General features: G+C 47.1%; 6 protein-coding genes across 6 annotated transcripts; 2 read left to right on the forward strand and 4 right to left on the reverse strand.

Moving 5' to 3' along the window:
- Positions 1–588: 588 nt before the first annotated feature.
- N7506_000169 (uncharacterized protein) lies at positions 589–1046 on the reverse strand (the record flags this gene model as incomplete). The annotated part of the gene is made up of 2 exons (XM_056949465.1): positions 589–729; positions 843–1046. 2 exons carry the CDS (start codon positions 1044–1046, stop codon positions 589–591), a joined length of 345 nt encoding a protein of 114 aa, XP_056815380.1.
- Positions 1047–1849: 803 nt separating this feature from the next.
- Positions 1850–2389, forward strand: N7506_000170 (uncharacterized protein; the record flags this gene model as incomplete). The annotated part of the gene is made up of 1 exon (XM_056949466.1): positions 1850–2389. One exon carries the CDS (start codon positions 1850–1852, stop codon positions 2387–2389), a length of 540 nt encoding a protein of 179 aa, XP_056815381.1.
- Positions 2390–3962: 1573 nt separating this feature from the next.
- N7506_000171 (SRPBCC family protein) lies at positions 3963–4546 on the reverse strand (the record flags this gene model as incomplete). The annotated part of the gene is made up of 3 exons (XM_056949467.1): positions 3963–4072; positions 4110–4140; positions 4274–4546. The coding sequence occupies 3 exons, from the start codon at positions 4544–4546 to the stop codon at positions 3963–3965; spliced, it is 414 nt and encodes a 137-aa protein (XP_056815382.1).
- A 2863-nt stretch (positions 4547–7409) lies between these two features.
- On the forward strand, positions 7410–9796 carry N7506_000172 (dynamin family protein; the record flags this gene model as incomplete). Its single annotated transcript, XM_056949468.1, has 7 exons — positions 7410–7538; positions 7587–7862; positions 7919–8057; positions 8108–8195; positions 8258–8299; positions 8348–8441; positions 8489–9796. The coding sequence occupies 7 exons, from the start codon at positions 7410–7412 to the stop codon at positions 9794–9796; spliced, it is 2076 nt and encodes a 691-aa protein (XP_056815383.1).
- A 591-nt stretch (positions 9797–10387) lies between these two features.
- N7506_000173 (uncharacterized protein) lies at positions 10388–10705 on the reverse strand (the record flags this gene model as incomplete). Its single annotated transcript, XM_056949469.1, has 2 exons — positions 10388–10599; positions 10654–10705. The coding sequence occupies 2 exons, from the start codon at positions 10703–10705 to the stop codon at positions 10388–10390; spliced, it is 264 nt and encodes an 87-aa protein (XP_056815384.1).
- Positions 10706–12624: 1919 nt separating this feature from the next.
- On the reverse strand, positions 12625–13218 carry N7506_000174 (ribonuclease H family protein; the record flags this gene model as incomplete). The annotated part of the gene is made up of 2 exons (XM_056949470.1): positions 12625–12983; positions 13086–13218. 2 exons carry the CDS (start codon positions 13216–13218, stop codon positions 12625–12627), a joined length of 492 nt encoding a protein of 163 aa, XP_056815385.1.
- Between the last annotated feature and the right edge of the window lie 3132 nt (positions 13219–16350).

A 16350-nucleotide genomic window follows, 5' to 3' on the forward strand; every position in this document is an offset into this window, starting at 1 on the left:
TGTTGTGGCTCCTAGGAATTGTGAAATTTTGAACCTTAAACAAGGCACAGAGCAAAGAATAATGTCGCCAGTCCAATTTTAATGCGCTCAAGGCACAGGACCGCATATCTTGCTAGGCATCTAATGAAGTATATTGTGCTTCGCCGTGCTCTTTACTTCGCTACGTATAGGACCTGCAGGGATTTAATCCCGGTGATGCAAGGCAGGCACCCACCCATTACTGTCTCAAGAAACTTATTGCTTCTAGGGCTAGTTGGGTCTGATATCGTGTTTCACTTGACATTTATATCTTTCAAGGCTAGAATCATGGAGAAAGTGAAATTTGTGTCGGGCTTGTGCTCTCTATGCCCGGCCATATAGATAGCAAATATGTATTCATAGATTCACCCTTTATACAGCATCAAACATGATCATCTCACTACGATTATTCAAATTTCACAGGTCATCTAGATAGGAAAGGTAAGGAGCGTTCCGTCCTTCCATGGTATGTACTCAACGGTTTGGATACCACGATGTTCTCCGCCGAAGCTCACATTCATGTCCCCCAATCTCGCCGCACAATCTCACACACAATCTTTCCTCTACAGATCAAGAGGCGCCCGAGATTGGTATACGACCGGCCCGGTATGCTTCATGTCGTCCCTTTGTCCATTTAATCGATGGCCTCCGCAGTTTTCCGTTGCTGTGAAGATGCCCATCTCCTGTAGTCCAGATCCCTAGAACACCCATCTGGTTAGAATATTTATACTGTGAGTACCAGGTAGGTGAACTGAAACATACATCATAGCTGCATCATACACGCATGGGAGATTCAAGTTGCAGGCGTCAAATTGATCGCATACAGACGAGATTGCCAGCGGAGTAGGTTTGAGCTCGTAGCATTCCATGATGCAGCAGTATAAAAGTGAAAAGACAGCAATAATAGCCTCATTCTCTAGAGAGCCCCACTGTTCAGAGTTGAGGTCTTTGCAGTCCAGAAGAAGGGTGTCCAGGCGTTCTGCAACTCCAACAATTTTAGCATGTTCAGATACTTTGTCCTGAACCATGTCTAGGCATCTTTAGGCTCTTCTAAGAACCTGGCACAGAGGTAGTGTAGTAGCAGCATCGGTGTTTTCCCCCTTATTGGAGTTCAGAGTGTCTTGAGAATGACTGACTGGTCTCGGCTCGGTAGACGTATAATGTTACCTTGGTTGACTACCCCCTGGACGTAATCGCTGTTTGAAATGAAATCAAACGACATTGTCAAAAGAGAGCGCAGGCATTTGGACTCTGATTTGGAATGGTAGACCACTCAGTGGGAGAATGAGTCGGTTACTATCACGGATAGAAAATATGCAAAGGGTAGGACGGGGTACCTATATTTACGTGTTTCTACCCCCACGACTTCGCTTCCGGTTCAAATGTTCTTCCATAAGGTGGACTGATATGACTTTGTGCATTGACCAATCCAATTTCAGAATACCTGATACAACTTTCGAAAAAAAGGGCAGCAGCTCCTGGGACCTCACAGGGCGATTCTAGGCGATGCCTTATTACCAAGAGATCGGACACGCTCTCCGAGACCGTCGACCTAGCGAGTAGGAATAGCGCTTTGGCCTGAAACATTCTTACCGAGAGAATGCCTATAAGGATTATCAATTACCACTGAGGCAACAAAGCATGGGAGAGGCACCTAGCACGGCTCACTATCAACTGGGCCATTCTTTGTTAAGGCAGCATTTGTATGAAAAGACCATAGCACATATAAATACACGGTGCCCGGGGATTGACCTGCTTCATCATTCCGCTGTTCCTTAACGAGACCTGCCTCCCCTTCCTGCATTCGGAAAATTCCTTTCTTGCGGACACAATGCCTTTGAATACTTCCGCAGCCACAATTCGGATGCGTCTTGCCCTCTTTTTCCTTTCCATCACCTGGCTGGCTCTTGCCGGTCTCAGTTCGGCCATTGTACGCTTTGCGGTCATCTTACGAGACCGCGCAAAATCCGACCTCGCCACCTCAAGCAACTCTATGTTGGACATCACTTTCCAAAATCTCATGGACAACATCGTCGTGGGCATGGTGATCGTGGCCCTCATCTCAGCTCTGTTTTGCATCTTCGGGATCGCTCTTGCGATCCACCCAAGATGCCTGCGAGAAGACCGCAAGTATCGACTTTACTACGTCTGCACTCAACTTGTCGTCGGCTTGATTGTTCTATCTTTGGGGGGTTATGTTGCCAGCAAGGTCCACGGTCTTCAGACATCATTTGAGTTATTTGACAGTGAGCGCTATTTTCCATACTACAAGATTATGTACTATGGGGCCGTTAGCCAGGCGGCTTTCGGACTTTTAGCGGTCATTATGTCTCTCGTGCCTTTTGCCATATGCGCCTTACGCGGACACTAGCAGAGTGCGCACAGACGGACCTATAAAACAGACACAGAGGGTTCTATCGACCTCCTAAAGTAGGGGTGAGGAACGAGTCAACCGGGTTTACGAAAAAAGGCAGTCGCAGAATTTGATGATGATTTCGAAAAATGAGGGAGGTGGAGTCCAAAACCATTAGAGAGGTGCGACAAAAACGGTAAAGGAATGGACTCTACTGCAAAGTTGGTGAGATAATTTACCAATTGAATTTCTTGATTGAAACCAAAGCATGTTCATCGCTTGATCTGACTAGCCAACCAATCGTAGCCAATATTGGAGCAGTATGCTGGGTGGCTTGATGTAGCAAGCAGGTGATGGTTGACGACCTGCTCTGCGTAAATAACCATCAACCTTGGTGGCATCAACCTTGGTGGCCGTCAAGATTTCAAAAGCCGACCCGAGAAATGAGCTGCCCAGGGATCACAAAGGCCCAGGAAATCGTACGTAACTTGTAGACTCACCATTCCCACCCTCACAAAATCAGTAACGCCCCTGTTGACAGCTCTATCAGCCCCGGGAATGCGCGCATTGGCCCTAGGAGTTATCTTGCTCCCGGAGACTTAAGTGCGGTTTCTAGGGGCAAAGAAGCAGCTTCTGGGAGCCACGTAGCCTCCAGGAAGCCCATTGAGCTTCTGGGGTCTTGTGCCCCCACCTCGAGGAACCAAAGTGATGTTCCTGTTGGCAGTTTCATCAACTCCTGGAACCTCAAGTATGGTTCCTGGGGCTATGGCTTGTGTTTTCGGGAGTAATCGAATGACGCAGATTTGTGCGCAGCTGTGGTGAAGGTGTCATGTGAGGGATTTCCGCGACCTCAGAAGGCAGAATAACTCTAGGATTCAGAAGTAGGGTTTCAGGAGCGCAACAGCTCTCAGGTCCAGCCAATGCGATCCCAAAACCAGTTTCGTATTCAGTCAGGATCGTAGAGTGAAGATCCCAGGGGTAGAGGTCGGTTTCCTAGAAACAAGAAATGACCCCAGGGGCTAAAGAGGAGTTCCCAGGGAATAAACAGCTCCTTGGATGGATTTTGGCGTTTCCAGAATTAATATATTCATTCCAAGAGTCAGGTTATCAATGTTTGTCGATTAAAGATTTACACGAGCTGAAACATGAAACTGCGAACAGCATATCTAGGTGCATTAACATCCAACACTTGTAAAGCTGAAATGATCACGTATTGTGGTATGTCTCATTCCAGGTCACTGCTACTCTATTGCGACGAACATAGATTTTCGCCACGGTCATCGTCTCTTCAATGAGGGTTGGAATGCTTCAACAGACGCCGAAATTATGTTTTCGAGACTGTGGGGCTTACATGCGCCGCTCGCTTACCGAATACGTTAAATATTTGCTGCATTAGATAGCTTAACAGAACACACTCAATATATATCACGGAACCTACCAATTGTCCTTTCGTACTAGCGCGTACTGTATTTTCTTAGAATTGTCATTTATTCATAAAACTTTAGGGTATTCGTAAAGTGATTATTCGTGTGCACCCCTACAAAATTTGTATTCTTTTACCTCTTCGTTTCTCATACCTATATTCCATAATTCACACTTTCTTCACTTCTGCCATAGTTCTCAAGGCCTTGATTGTTCCTTGAACCGAGGATATCGCAATTTTCATGTGGTCATCCCATGCCCCTTTTTGCCTCTTTCGTCCTAGGCTCGATATTAGTTAGGTAATTTCCATTCATACGTAAACGTGAGATACAGAGCTTGATCAGGTCCTTCGGAAAGGATATTCTGAATTATCGACCCTCCAGGTAGCTTGAAGTAAGCCTACTCTCTGGTTAGACCATTTGATGACTAATTCGAGGCTTTTAAGACATTCCGGGGTGTTTTATGTTCGGGCTCTCTCACCTTGACCGGCTCATGCAATTTGCATTCCTCCCTGGTCCATTTTCCAGCCATAGGAGATTCGCTGAGATCAGCCGCAACATGTAACGCCCTCACGATGTAGGAACCATCATCTCGTTCTTCGATGACTCGGGAGTCATCGAAGGAGGGGATGAAGTTTTGAGGGCGTCGGGCCTTCGACTTTAGGCCGTTCCAGACTTGTCCTCGAGACAAGATTGGGATCAAGGGATCAGAGCTGTTGACTAGCTCGGTATAGGCGATGTTGAGAGTGAGCATTCCTGGTGATGTGACTTTTATATAGAACGGTTAAATGCGTGAAAGTGTACTTGGGAATAAAACTAGAAGAAAAGGTGTTCTGGCTTTATAAGGACTCGTCTAGCAGCGAAGGCGGAATATTAAGGAAAGAGAATGATGGATATGAAGCCCTCGGACTCCGACCAAGGCCGAATGCCGAACGACCATGGAACAGCACCTAATTGTCAGTCTTGGATGCAAATGGACTGCAAGATTTGAAGGAGTCTGTACTCTTTGTCTGGATTACTAGTTTGTGCTCACATCAGTGTAGAATACGATTTGGATCTTGACCTTCACGCTATCTGGCAAGAGTCCTCTGGTATGCCGACACTGACCTGATGATCCTCGGCAGGTTTTCTCAAACAAAGACGAGGCCGCAGGATATGAGACTCAAGGATTGTCCTTGATCGAATGATTTTCCCACTCCAATCACGAAAACTGCCCAGCTTCAAGTGGACCGGTTCGGATCCCCTGTCCATCTCTACTCAGCGGCATTTTCCTCCACATGCTAGCGCTCGCTTTCCTTAAAGAATTGCAATTGATAGAGCTAATACTAGTCCAATTCAACCGAAAATCTGGCTAGAGTACAGGAGAGCATCTGTTCTTCCTACCCCAGGTTGAGACGGCCACGTAGAATCTCTGTCTGGTATACGGACAATTACTAGATACGATCTCCCGGCATGATTCCAGTGCCTGCTCGAAAAAGCGTAGCCGAGATAGCTGCTTGTCGTGGTGAAGCTGAAGACCGTCCCTCTTTTGTCTCAGGTTCGTATCAGCCTCCTTCAAGACCATGTTTTCCTGCCCTAGCTTCTGGCCATCCATGTGCTTGGACACGCACGACTCCCATAGGCGTCGATAAATTCCGACAAGTCAAGCTGCTGGAAAGGCGAACATGGGATCGTCGCGCTCGAGGTCTGCTAGAACCTTCAAGATCGATTGAAATGGATCGGTCGTCAGGGTGTGTCTTGTTCTTGCTTCCAACTGCGAAGAGAGGGCTGCAATGGCCAGCAAAAGCGTTTGAAGCCGAATCATTTCACTTACCAATGGCACATGGTCAGAATTTTCCTGTGATTTGTCTTTCTCATCAAGGATAGGAAATTCACTGGGCTGCTGATCTCCTTCTTTCCCTGGCCTGTCGAGCTGTTTGGGGACTCCATTTTGTCCGCAGGAGAAAGTCACGGGTCTGGACAATACCATTTCCGTCGATCCTTCGTGTTTTATAGACTACGCAGACGCAGGCGACTATGTAGTGGATTTTACGATTACCCCAACTGTTAATTAATGCAGTCAACTTTTGACAAAAGTTTTGTTAGTTTTAGGCGGGCTGTTGACGGTGTATTGAACAATAGTGAAAGTCGGTCGGGGAAACCGATCAAGCCTCTCAATGTTGACGGTCAGAGATCCACGCTTGTCGATGATACATATTTTAACCAGACACCTCTTTCCGTTTCGTTGAACGCCTCAGAAATGCGACAAATGGAACATTGTACAACTTGTAATTATCAAAAAAAGAAGTTTAGAAAGAAAACAAAATCTAAAAAATCTAAAAATTTTAGTGTCTAGGTTCATGTTTAGACGTTCAAAAATCGAGTGTTGACAACTATGTATAGCCAAGCTTCAACGGGTTGACCGACCGTGACCTCGCTTTCTGAAGTCTAGACGGTCAGACCCATAGCTCTACACAACCAACACCACACTAAAGGGAGGTTAAGGAAAAAGAAATCCGTACTCCTCGGGATGAAATTGTAGGCGCTTTTCGGTGATTCAACGTTGAGTCACTCACAGGTGAGGTATCAGAACAAGAAATATAAGCCTGTCCTTGCTGATTGAATAATATGTCGGATTGACGGATACTGGTATGTGCTAGTATTGAGGTGTCCCATTGAGATGCATTAATTGTTGTTCTGTCTGGATCTTGCTGTTGAAGCGTTATCAGATCTCAGGAGTCGTTCCTAGCGTGTTACAACGCTGGTATGCCGAGCGTACCCCGTTTACCATACAGAGACAAAGAGGGAATGGGTACTTGATGAATAATCCTGTCCTTAGTGGTAAACACCACCCCTATCGACATAATATTCAGTGCCTCAATTTAAGAGGGCCGTGAAGGATTCGGCAGTGAGCCAACGTTTCTTGGAATACTCAGCATCCCTTTTTCTCAACACCACTCTAAATTGTCGCTCTCACTGAGGATCTAAAGGCATCAAGAATGTCGCTGCAATATTGTGGTAAAAAGAAGACGTGGGTTTCAACGGGCCTCAATTAATAGAGGTATCCCTCAACGCTTTCTACCAAGCAGAGCATTTACGCGACAAGATGAGCCGAGAAGTCTATAAATACATCCTCTACTCCTAGCAATTTGCTCTACAATTCAATCACTTGACTACGCAAAGTCGAGCAGGCTTTGTGTCTGAGGCAATTGATAAGTTCTTCCCCTTGAACGAATAGCATAAATCTTTGACTTTCCTCGCAGCGTAAGTATTCGGCGACTTCATCAAGCAAGCATGGTGGATACAGTAAACAAGGACCTGGTCATTGCATTTTCGAGATGGGTTTTCCTTGTGGAGTTCTGGTCAAAATAGAATCTAGGGTACCGTGGAATGCTCCGGTGCTACTTTCACCGTGGTGAAATTGGTTTCATGCCTGTAAGTCACATATTAAACCAGCCAAAGAATGTTGTATGAGGGAGTAATGCAGCCTTCCACTCTGCTGCTAGGATTGCCTCATGATAAACTCAAATATTTAGGGAGAGTTAAAAATCAAGGAATTCCTACGACCGAGAATGAAATCATTGCACATGAACAAAGCATTCGAAATATCAACCGGTCCCTCGACATTTGCAGCCAACATGGCCAAAAGAGAGGCAATAGATCTTACCACGGCAGATGGTTTGGACAATGAACAGCGAGCACGACTTTTAGGGATTATCGATCAACTGCGAGAGCTGGGAATTAGTGAGAACATCTCTCCCCCTCAGGTGAGTAAAATCGTGTTGTGCAAGAACTTCACTAAGTGAAATCCATAGCTTGTTGTGGTTGGTGATCAATCGAGCGGAAAGTCATCCCTTCTGGAAGGCCTGACTGGCCTTTCATTTCCTGTAGCGAGTGATCTCTGTACAAGGTTTGCTACGCAAATTGTTCTGCGAAGAGCGTTCATGGAAGATGCAGGAGCAAGAATTACGATTATCCCGGGACCAACTTCACGACAGGATGAAGCATTGACCCAGCGCCTTCTTGGGTTCGAAAGAAGCCTCGCAGCCTCAGAGTTTGGATGTCAAGAATTTGGGAATATTTTTGACGAGGTCAGTATCATGCCTGAATAATGAAAAAGGATCCTAATATGTCGACAGGCCGCTAGTTGTATGGGGTTCCTGGACCCAAAACAATCGATTTTGAAAAGCTTGATAAAAGGTTCTCAGGCGACATCCTTAAGGTCGAGCTTTCGGGGCCAAACCATCGGCACCTCAGTGTCGTGGATGTTCCAGGCTTATTTCATAGTACGAAAACGATAGCGATATTCTAGTCCTTGCGCTAATTTCTATTAAAGATGTGACCAAATTCCAAACGGAAGAGGACCGGGCTGTTATCCGAAAACTGATTAAAGACTATATTACGGATGGTCGCACCATCATTTTGTGGGTCAACTGTGCTTGAAAAAAGGCGCTAAGCGATCTGTTTGGCTTACTTTAATTTCTAGGGCTGTCATGGACGCAAGGAACAATCTTGCCAACCAGGAAGTGTAAGAACCTTTTTAGCATAATAAACAACAACTGCTGATACCTGATAGATTCTCTATGGCACGTGCCGCTGACCCAGCCGGAAAACGAACCGTCGGCATCATCACCAAATGTGACGCTCTCCAGGAGGGAGATGAAGATGGGGTAAGTGTTTCAGCCGATGTGGAAGTATTTTACTTACTGTAAATGAGGTGTTGCGCATTGCACAAAACCAAGTGGAAAAACTTACTCACGGCTGGTTTGCTGTGCGGAATCGATCTACGAAGGAAATAAACGAAGGCGTAACTGTCGAGGGGCGGCACCGGATAGAAAAAGATTTCTTCGCCCAGGCCCATCCCTGGAAAAGCCTCCAAAAAAACCGGGTTGGCATCGATGCCGTCAAGGGCTTCTTGGGTCACCTCCTCTATGATCATATCCGTTCTGAATTCCCGGCTGTTATCAAAGATATCGAAGGTCTATCAAGCGAGACAGAAAAGGATTTGGAGCTTTTGGGCCTTCCCCGTCAATCTGCCTCAGACCAGAGACGGTTTTTGATGCGCCTCGTATGTGCGTACCAAAGCCAAGTTCACAAGGCGCAAAATGGAAACTACGATGAAGCTTTAGATGCGCAGAGTCCACTCAAGCTTCGAATGCATGTACGGAAACTCAATGACCAGTTCGCGCTGCTGATGTCGCGCAAGGGCCATGCGAAATTATTTCGTACGATCCAAGGGAAGATTGATTCCGACTTCAAGCGACAAGAACAAGAAACCCAGAATATATATGAATGGATTCGGGGCTATTATGTTGACTCCCGAGGACCAGAACTTCCTGGTATTGTCAACCCGGTGGTGATCGAAAACATGTTCCGTCAGCAATCTAGCCCTTGGGAAGCTCTCGGGAAAATTTATATCGGCGCTATTGCAGACTTAGTCTGCGCGTTTAACACGCATGTCTTGAAATCAATTGTTCCTGATGATGAAGTGAGAGAAAATCTCAGAGCGCTTCTCTCGCCTCGGGAACAAGAAAACAAGCACCAAGCGCTCGACTGTCTTCAGCGGATTCTCAATGACGAAAGAGGAGGTGTCCTGCAGACTGTGAATCATTATTATGCGGATACCCTTTCTTCAATCCGTCGAGAACGAGTCCTCGCGAGACTCGAAGGTCTTGGTTTCAATGATGGTGTTCCTTTCGACACGGAGAAAGTTCTGAAAAGTGTCCACCTTAGCAATGATGATCAGGCGGTTTACGATATTCATGACATGCTGAAGGCCTACTACAAAGTGGCCATAAAGCGTTTCACGGATAATGTTGTTATGCAAGTAACAGAAAGGCACCTATTAGGTGATGATGGACCTGTGAAGGTTCTTTCACCTGACTTGGTAGGTAGCCTTACCGAGCTCCAATTGGCGGAACTTGCGGGTGAGAGTTTCATCACGGCAAGCAGAAGGAACGATTTGATAGCCAAAGCAGAGCGCTTGAGGGAGGCTCTGGATGTTGCGAGAGTGGCAGCAATATGAGTCGCACCATCAGACAAACTTCAACCATGACGGGCAGTTGAGTATGAGAGAAAAAGAAGCATGGGGTGGACCTTAATCGAGAGAAAGTTGTGATTTGAGGGAGAGTGATAAATTCGGATAGAGTGGTTAATTGAAAAAGAGTGATGAATTGGAAGCTCATCAGCAATAAGCAAGAGGATTCCAACAACTGCGAGCCTATTTCTTGAGATTTAGGTACACATGGTCGATTATTAGCGGAGCGATCTTCTTGAGGGGGTAGAACGCTCGAATTCCTTCCATAAAGGATAAACCACCGAACTATACTGCGCGCTGACGTAGAGCGAAATAACATCTTGCTATTGCGGCCTCATAAGACTTTGGACTTTGCTGTGTCAAGTTTGTCTCATTCCCCTCCCATACAATTTGTATCGAGTCAATAGGCGCCCTACTTTTCCCCAATTTGATTGTCTCGTCACTCTCGGTGGTGTCACATCTCTCCCACGCAGTACAGAAAGACGGGCAAAATGTTCGGTGGCCTCTCTTTGGCACAGTACACGAGACCATGTCCATTGCCTGCATCGGAATATGATGATTTCAAAAGTCTACCATATGCTAAACTGGCACTTGAAGAGTTGACATCTTTGTCGCTAGAGATGCGACATCGATATCGACAAAGTGCCCCTGGGAGGAAAGAAAGCCGTTTGCCGCGGGTCCCAACACCACCCCAGAGTTTGCAGCATACGTCTTATTGTGGTTTCCAACGAAGTCAAGGTAATCTTGGACAGTAGGCTTTTTGATGCACGAAGTATCAAGCAGAGTTCTATCTTTTGAAAATGTGAGCATACGGTACCATCTCCACAGGTGATCTGAAGACATACCTTTTGTAATCCCTGTCTTTTCAAGGAACAGGTAATATACATCCAACCGCATTTTTATAATTATAGCTTCAGCAGGAATAGATGCATGGCAAATATGGTGACTTGGCGTGACGTACTGCGCACCGCCCTGGTTGCTGAGAGAATATCTCATAATTCCCAGCTCTTTGACAAGATCTGGGGTCGAGTGGCAAGTGACGCCGAGCGTTTGAAGTAAATCAGGGTCTATAATATAGACATAGCATTTTCTTTCGTCACGGAAACTTGGTCTTTTGCTGATATTATAGATTCTCGCTGGGGTTGTTGAAACAGATATAAGTGCAGGAAATGATGTGTCTCCGTCTTTCAAGTGATGCTCAACGTCATCTTTAGTGATTTCTACCCCAACGCACGAGCAATTTGCCATTGCAGGACTGAGAAATCCTACTCTTTCGTAGAAAATGCTAGCTGAAGCTGGGGAATCGAGCCTGCCGTAGGGATAAACATCGGTCGGTGATAGGTGTAACTTGAGCCGTAATAAATTTGTTCATAATCTCTTGGCTCTTCAGCAATTCAGCATTGAAGCGCTCCAAAACTGTAAGGAGGTCCCGGATATTCCTTGATTCGGCATCCAAATGCCGGCTCTCAACTTCATGCTCTGATTGTGCCTGTGAACATGGTCCTGCATCCACAGTCCCTGCAACCAACCGGGGTATGGCTTTGAAAATTTCACATTGGGTACGAGGAATGTTAAATCGGAAAGAATTGAACACGCGTAGTGCATCTCTGAGCTTTGATGTTTCCCTCTCCAGGTGTTTTGACGTGGTTTGTTTGTGGAAGCTAGCAGCTCTTTTCCCCAAATACTCTTCAGGGGACTCATCGGGAAAACCGACGTACTCCGAAGACGGAAAATGAGTGCGCAGACCGTGGTTGTCTCTCTTCATATCTGTGGTATCGGGAAGTTTTAAGCGCTCTTTCAAACGAGTGAAATTTCGAGCTCTATTGCGGAGCAGATTTATTCAGATAAGGTCATACCTTTGGTGTTAAATAAGCAACCAAGCCGCGCATTGTCCGCTTGCGGGCCACGCAACCTTTTGGTTGCACCTTGGTAAGGATGGCACGGTAACACGAGTCATACTACATTCTTTATGGCACATCCTAGTATTTTGAAAGCATGATGATGATGATGTATTCATTTGCCCGATGTAGCTCGCTCTACATATATCCTGCTATACGGGAGTGCTGTCAGGCCTGCCGACAGCTGGAAAGAGGGTGCCAGTCCCCGGGCGACCATTGGGCCGCTATGCGAATTTCCGATCAATCGCCCTCGAATTGAAAGATGTAAAATGAACAAAAGAAATGCATGGATGCAAACATGATAAACACAAGGCCAAAATGAACGTCGTTTTTACCCCTGGTCGCGGGTAGGACCAGGCTCCGCTTCAACACACACCGTTCCCACGCCCACTTCCCTCCATCCGTCCAGTCTTGTCGGCTGCTGCCGCTTGCGTGCTCGCTTAGATCAAGGGAGTACAGTGGATCTGGCACTGCACTCCCAATGGAAGCCATCCTTTTTCTTCCGTCACACTGTCTGGGGGGTCGTTACCTCTGCTCTTGTGTCATCCCCTTCCTCCTCGCCTAGAGCTGTAGGATCGACTGTCTGAAATTGGCCCCGAAGATCGGTCTTGACCATGAATTCAGCCACAATTGTGCGGGCCTCGGGCCTTGCCAGGAGTTCGTCTCGATGGAGAGCGATTCCTTTGTCGGAGAGAGTGCTTCTCATCCAGTCTCGCTCGTCCTGGTGCAAGGGACATTCCAGCAGGACGTGTCACTGTTTGGCTGCCAAGATTGCAACCACACCGCGCTGTTACACGTCGATTGATACGATTCAGGTAAGCTCCTAGGCCAATTCGCCCAGTACGAAGCTGCATCATAATCGATGTCGTCGCTTTTCGCAGGCCCGACCAATATTCTAGCGTCTTCTTTGTTCGTGTATCAATCAAGCGTTTCATCGGTCGACTGGTCGTTTCCTTGGCCCACGTCCTGTCCCACTCCAGCTTCGCTTTTTCTGCGAATTTGCCGTTTCGCTGCGGCTGCGAGACATGTCCCTCGGTTGAGAGGGTTCTGTGGGCCGTCCGGTTCTTGCGCTGCTTCTTTCGCGTGTTGGTACACGATCTCGTTACCAATGACCCCTTGGTGCGCACGAATCCATCTGAGTTCTATCCGGACGTCTCTGCCCGCAAGCCGCTGGATCAGGCCGAGGCATCCTGCTAGATAGACCTGTCCCGATGGCATCCGTGGTCGCCTGAGCACCTTCAGCGCTGCTTGGCTGTCTACAAAGATGACCACCAATTCTTCGCTTGCTTAGCCCATAGTTCTGGGCTTTCGAGGACCATTTCAAGTGCCATCTGGATGGCTCGAAGTTCTGCCGCATATACGGTGGACGGTGGACGTACTGTCGTCTCCCATTTGGTTGTGGGCATGTTGATCCTCTAGGTCGACGACCGCTGCTGCTCCGATCCTTCCATAAATTCCGCTTCCATCGGTGTACAGAATCAAGGGTCTTTCCCTTGGGTCTTTCTTTGACATCTGGTTGTGATGGTTGACCGCAGTTTCTTCTGTCCTCGATAATCAAATTTAGCGGCGCTTGCAAGGGTGCCAGGGCGAATGCCTTCCGATTCTCCCAATTCCCGAAGAGGGACAGTCGGTTCGGAGAAGCTGAGGGGGAAATCGTCGCCCTGAGTAGCCACGCCTCCGTGCTCGAGCCAGTCTGCGTGAATGACCAGAGCTGGGCAAATAAGATGCCAGTCGTCTGTTCTGAAGGGCATCGACCGTGTTCCAAAATCGAGTGGTCGTCGACACCAGGTCTCCGTGTGCCTGATCCAACACCAGCTGAATATTATTCCACGGGACCTGGTCCTGCAGAGCGGCGTTTGTGGACTTCAGCTGCTGCTGCAACTCAGAGACTTCTCGCTCGACCCGCTGACTCTCGGCTAATGCTGCATCCCGTGCTGTGAGAGCCAGCTGCAATCTCGAATTTTCTTCGGCTTTCTCGGTTCCAAGTTGTTCCAGCTACAGACAATGCTTTCGCCTGTCCTTGTCCATTTGTTCTTGTCCTTTTTGAATCTCTTCCTCGATGTTGCTCATCATCTGGAGACATTTTCTATGGGTCACTTTATCATGCTTCCGTCCAGGCTTTTTCGTGATGCAGGAGGCCTAGCATAGTTAGTAGAGCACATCAAGTTATGCCGCCAGCATAGTGTTGGTCAAGAAGGAGTCAGAGCATATGAAAAAGAAGGTGGAGGTTGGTACCGTATACTTGTGCGACCTAGTCACCGGTTTGAGGGGGTTCCGCCCATCTTTGGATCTGGAGGCAGTAGACCGAACGGAATCACACGACGGTACAGCGCGCAGCTGTACTTCGTCAGACCTGTGGCCTGTCTGCTCCCCAGAGGGCTTGTGATGCTTTGCCATGATGGATTGGCTCGATCGTAAAATGAGCAATTATCCAATGGGATGTAGAATGGTTGAAAGAACTATCGACAGTGACGGTCGAGAAGATGATATTTATAGCAGTAGGTGTAGCCCTAGGCACAGACTTGAAATAAATGAATGTGCTCTCCCTCCTGCCCAGCAGCTGTGCCAAAAATAGGGACATAAACCCAATTATTGAGGACTGGGCGTAAGCGCAACGCACAAAATACCTTTTGTTTTATCGTGGAGTACGCGATCAACAGTTCCGCACAAAGATGCACGTTGATGCAGACAACACTATCTCATGACAAAATTTCAATCGGTCTCGAGATACCACCCAGATGCTATAGGGCTCAATATTATCTACCAAAAAACAATATTTTGTGACTGTCGCCGCTCCGTAGATTGAAACTTGGAAACTGCGGCGTTCTCGCAAATTCTAATATTTACGTCCGCATATATATGGATTAAAACAAGGGGTTACTTGTGATTACACATGAGTTTCGATTGGCAAGTACATGTATCATTGACCATTGTTTCCTCGATGTTACTGTGGAACAACTATAGATGCATTTCTTGCTAGTTGGGGTATTCATCAAGAGACACTACTGAGGCGCAAGGATCCGTAATTCTACCACCAAAGCATATTTGTAGCAGAAACCAGAACTTGCCTTGATACTGCGATGAAATTGACAGGTCCAAGTATGTCGTTGATTGAACGAAGTTGACTATCACTTCTACCCTCAATAGACCGAATATCTCATTGACTGGAAATTTCAGACACAACATAGCAATCACAAGTAAAATCCACGAAAACCAACCAAGCTACAATTATCCTTCTAAGCTACACACGTCATTGGTCTCAGCATATATCATTCAGAAAATAGTGTCTGTCAAGCACCCAGCTCGAGACTGCTATTACTCATTCGCCGGCGGTCTTCCTTCAAAAAGTATTGATAGATTTTCTTTGCTAAAACATTGGCGCCGGCTTGAATCTGGATAAGCCTGTTGGCAAATGGCATCGCGTATCACCGGTGGTATGCACGCTATGCAATGGATGACAAATGGCATATTCGGTGCGCTCTAGCATATCATTGATCCGTCGTCTGCTCTTTAGCCGAGCTCAGGCCGAGCTCGTTACCACATGAGCCCCAATGGCTGATCATCGGCTCCCATGGGTGTCAAGTGCAATATCGATTCCTTCTGTTTGCAACGAACTCAATGCCTGTATTGCTCCAGCGATACCCACTCTCTTTTGCACTAGCTCATCATGCAAGTTCTTATTTTGCGACTGGAGAAGTTGAATGTGGTGGCGAAGTTCATTGGCCTCAGACCGGAGCGTTTGACATTCGCGAAGACAGTCATCCAGTCGAGAACGCGTGCGTCCTAATTCCTCTTCTATGCAGCTGTTGGTAGCCTTGAGCTCGCAAATCTCCGCCGTGAAAGAACCATCCACTATTCCTTCACTGAAGTCCTGTGCCTTCATGCTCCGTCAGAAGGGCTATATTGAGGACAACTGGCAAAGGGCTCACCTTATTTGGAAGGCCGCCAGTATTGGACTGCGGGTTGACAGCCTCGAGTGAGCGACCGAGCTCTCTGCAAATCAACTGGTAAAGACTGGTCGAGCCGCTACTTAGACTGGATTTGAGCAAACCAGCATTCGTTCTCGCGACGGACCAAGCGTATCCATCTTCAGGCCGTGGTTGAAGGCGGACTCTTTCGGGGGCGACGACAAGGCGAAGTCGGTCATCTAAGAGGATTAGCTGGGTTGGTAGGCAAAATAGGATTACAAATACATATATGAGCCGCCAGGGCTTCTCGACATTGCTTTCTTAGTTTGAAACGCTTTTCGTTGCTGCTTTTAGACATTGTGGTGTACGTTTGGTATCTATGGATTAAGGGAGATCCCGCAGGTATTTATGTTTAGGTGACCGACTTGCACCAAAGACTAGCTCGGTGTAGGATCGATGATTCGTGCTCTGCTCAGGTAGAAAGTGTTGCCCATGGGTAGGGCGCCCCACTTTCCCAGTTGTCGATTTCTATTGGATGAGATCAAAGTTTGTGATGAAACCTGGATTAGTTCCGGATTAGTTGAGAATCAGTTGCAAGTTATTAGACAAAATCGGGACGCCCCATGTTATAGACACGGTCAAAGTAATATATGAGGTGCAAGATGATTCAGGCGCTCTAACCAAAACCCAGTAAGACTTTTCACCTACTGAGGCCTCATGAACTAGACGCGTGAAC

This window comes from Penicillium brevicompactum, assembly GCF_028827555.1.
Source record: "Penicillium brevicompactum strain IBT 35665 chromosome Unknown utg000001l_segment0_segment0, whole genome shotgun sequence".
NCBI classification, from domain to species: domain Eukaryota; kingdom Fungi; phylum Ascomycota; class Eurotiomycetes; order Eurotiales; family Aspergillaceae; genus Penicillium; species Penicillium brevicompactum.